The sequence below is a fragment of the Plasmodium cynomolgi genome (assembly GCF_000321355.1).
Source record: "Plasmodium cynomolgi strain B DNA, scaffold: 0561, whole genome shotgun sequence".
NCBI classification, from domain to species: Eukaryota; Apicomplexa; class Aconoidasida; order Haemosporida; family Plasmodiidae; genus Plasmodium; species Plasmodium cynomolgi.
This window is the reverse complement of record NW_004192954.1, coordinates 1-1927: the sequence shown is the minus strand read 5'-3', so window position 1 is coordinate 1927 and position 1927 is coordinate 1. Positions and strand designations below refer to the sequence as shown.

The 1927-nt window shown below is 21.7% G+C and overlaps 1 protein-coding gene across 1 annotated transcript; it reads right to left on the bottom strand.

The window, feature by feature from the left end:
• Positions 1-291: 291 nt before the first annotated feature.
• Positions 292-1057, bottom strand: PCYB_004690 (hypothetical protein; the record flags this gene model as incomplete). Its single annotated transcript, XM_004227890.1, has 3 exons — positions 292-724; positions 758-876; positions 1016-1057. 3 exons carry the CDS (start codon positions 1055-1057, stop codon positions 292-294), a joined length of 594 nt encoding a protein of 197 aa, XP_004227938.1.
• Between the last annotated feature and the right edge of the window lie 870 nt (positions 1058-1927).

Genomic DNA, 1927 nt, shown 5'->3' with positions numbered 1-1927 from the left:
TTTTTTTTTTTTTAATTTTTTTTGAGAAAGAAATCGGGATCCAAGTGATATAAACTGTAAGGTGACTTATAATAATTTGCGAAATAATATTTATAGAAAAATAATATATATTTAAAATATTATTAATTTTATTCTATTTGTTATTTACTTTATAAAAAAGAAAAAAGAGCGATGATACTCCAAGTGTAGCTATTGATATTCCTATAAATATATTTGTACGTATATCGAAATTATCTTCTCTTCTTATTTCAACTTGTTATTTCTTTTCCGTGTCTTTTAATTTTTGAATTCTTAATCAATTTTATCATATTTTTCTTTGAAGGCACTAAGTGCTTTACAAAAAGGTGCCATATTTTTAGGACAATTTTCTTCAATTTTTTGATGTTTATCAACACACTGCTTAATTTCATGCTTTAAGAATTCTTCGTTAACAACATGACCAGTTGTTGCATTTATAATGTGAATACAATTTCTGTATAAATCAAATAATTCCTTCATATTTATTAACTCTTCTCTTTTTATACAAGCCAATTTTCCATCTAATTCCCTCAAGGTATCATTTATACTATCCGTGATCTTCATATTTCTGTGTAATGATATTGGATAAATGTTGGCATTAATCTTATATAATTCATAATTTATCCAATAGTTTATGTATGCCATATCTGAGGTGTTATTTAATGTAGACGTTGTTTTTATAATTTCTTCAATTAAACAATGAAAACTTGAACAAATATTAGAAAGTTTTTCTTCCTACTTTATATAGAGGTTTAATCCAATTGATGCGCATATTTCATTATATATATTATAATTCCTATCAGGGTTATAGGATCCTTCATATTCTAGATACTTATCAATGTGTTCATAGAAGCTATACTAAAAATATAAAAAGCAATTAACATATAATAATATGTGCAAAATTATATTTATTAAATGTATTTCTTTTTCATGCAATTAACAGGCACATTCTTATGAATATATGTAAACTAATAAGTATAAAAGCGTGAAAAACTACTTCATCCTCCACGGTATCATGAATACATGATATGTCATCCATTCAGTTGCAAAGAGATTAAATTAAGAGTTATAATAAATATTTTAGTATGGATTTAATATGAATTGCAAAACATTAATTTGGATATAATACAGATATAACAAATTAAATTTAATAAGCAGAAATAAAATTTTTGTAAAAATTATAATATTTATTAAAAGATCTTGATCTTAGTAGAATATTGGATAATTTTGCTATTTAGTTTTATCTACCAATAGGAAAAAAAGGAAAAAAATAGTTAAAGTTGGATGTTAGAATAAAAGTATTTATATTTATTAAAGAATATTTTTATCTAAATATTTATTTATGTATTATACTTAAATCATAATATATATTTTTGTAGAAACAAAAACGAGATACAAAAATAAAGTTTCTTACAAAGGAATGGAATTTATTTCTGTTTAAGAATTTAAGTAATCTTGATATTTTTACAAAATAAAAATTAATTTTTACAATTAAGCATAATACATATTGAGCTGTTATATATATTAACGCTTTATAATATGGGTTTAGGAAAAGTTTTAATATTCGTATTCTGAAAAAGTAGCAGCTTTTTTCTTCTTAATTTTCAAAATTTGTTATAATTTTGTGCTTAAAGAAAAAAACATATGTTTTGCTTTCTGGGAAATACTTCTTTTGATAAGCCTAATTTTTTTGTATTTTCAATTTTTAAAATGTATAACATTTTTTTATTAAAATTGTAAATATCTACCACAACATAAAATTTTATAATGCTAATAGACTTATATAAAGTAAAAACAAGAAAAATGTTAAAATATATGTATTTGGAAAAAAATGAAAGTATTGTTACGTTTTAAGAAATAATCATTTTTTTGAATTACTCTTTTTGTTTTTGTTTCCCAACAGTTTTTT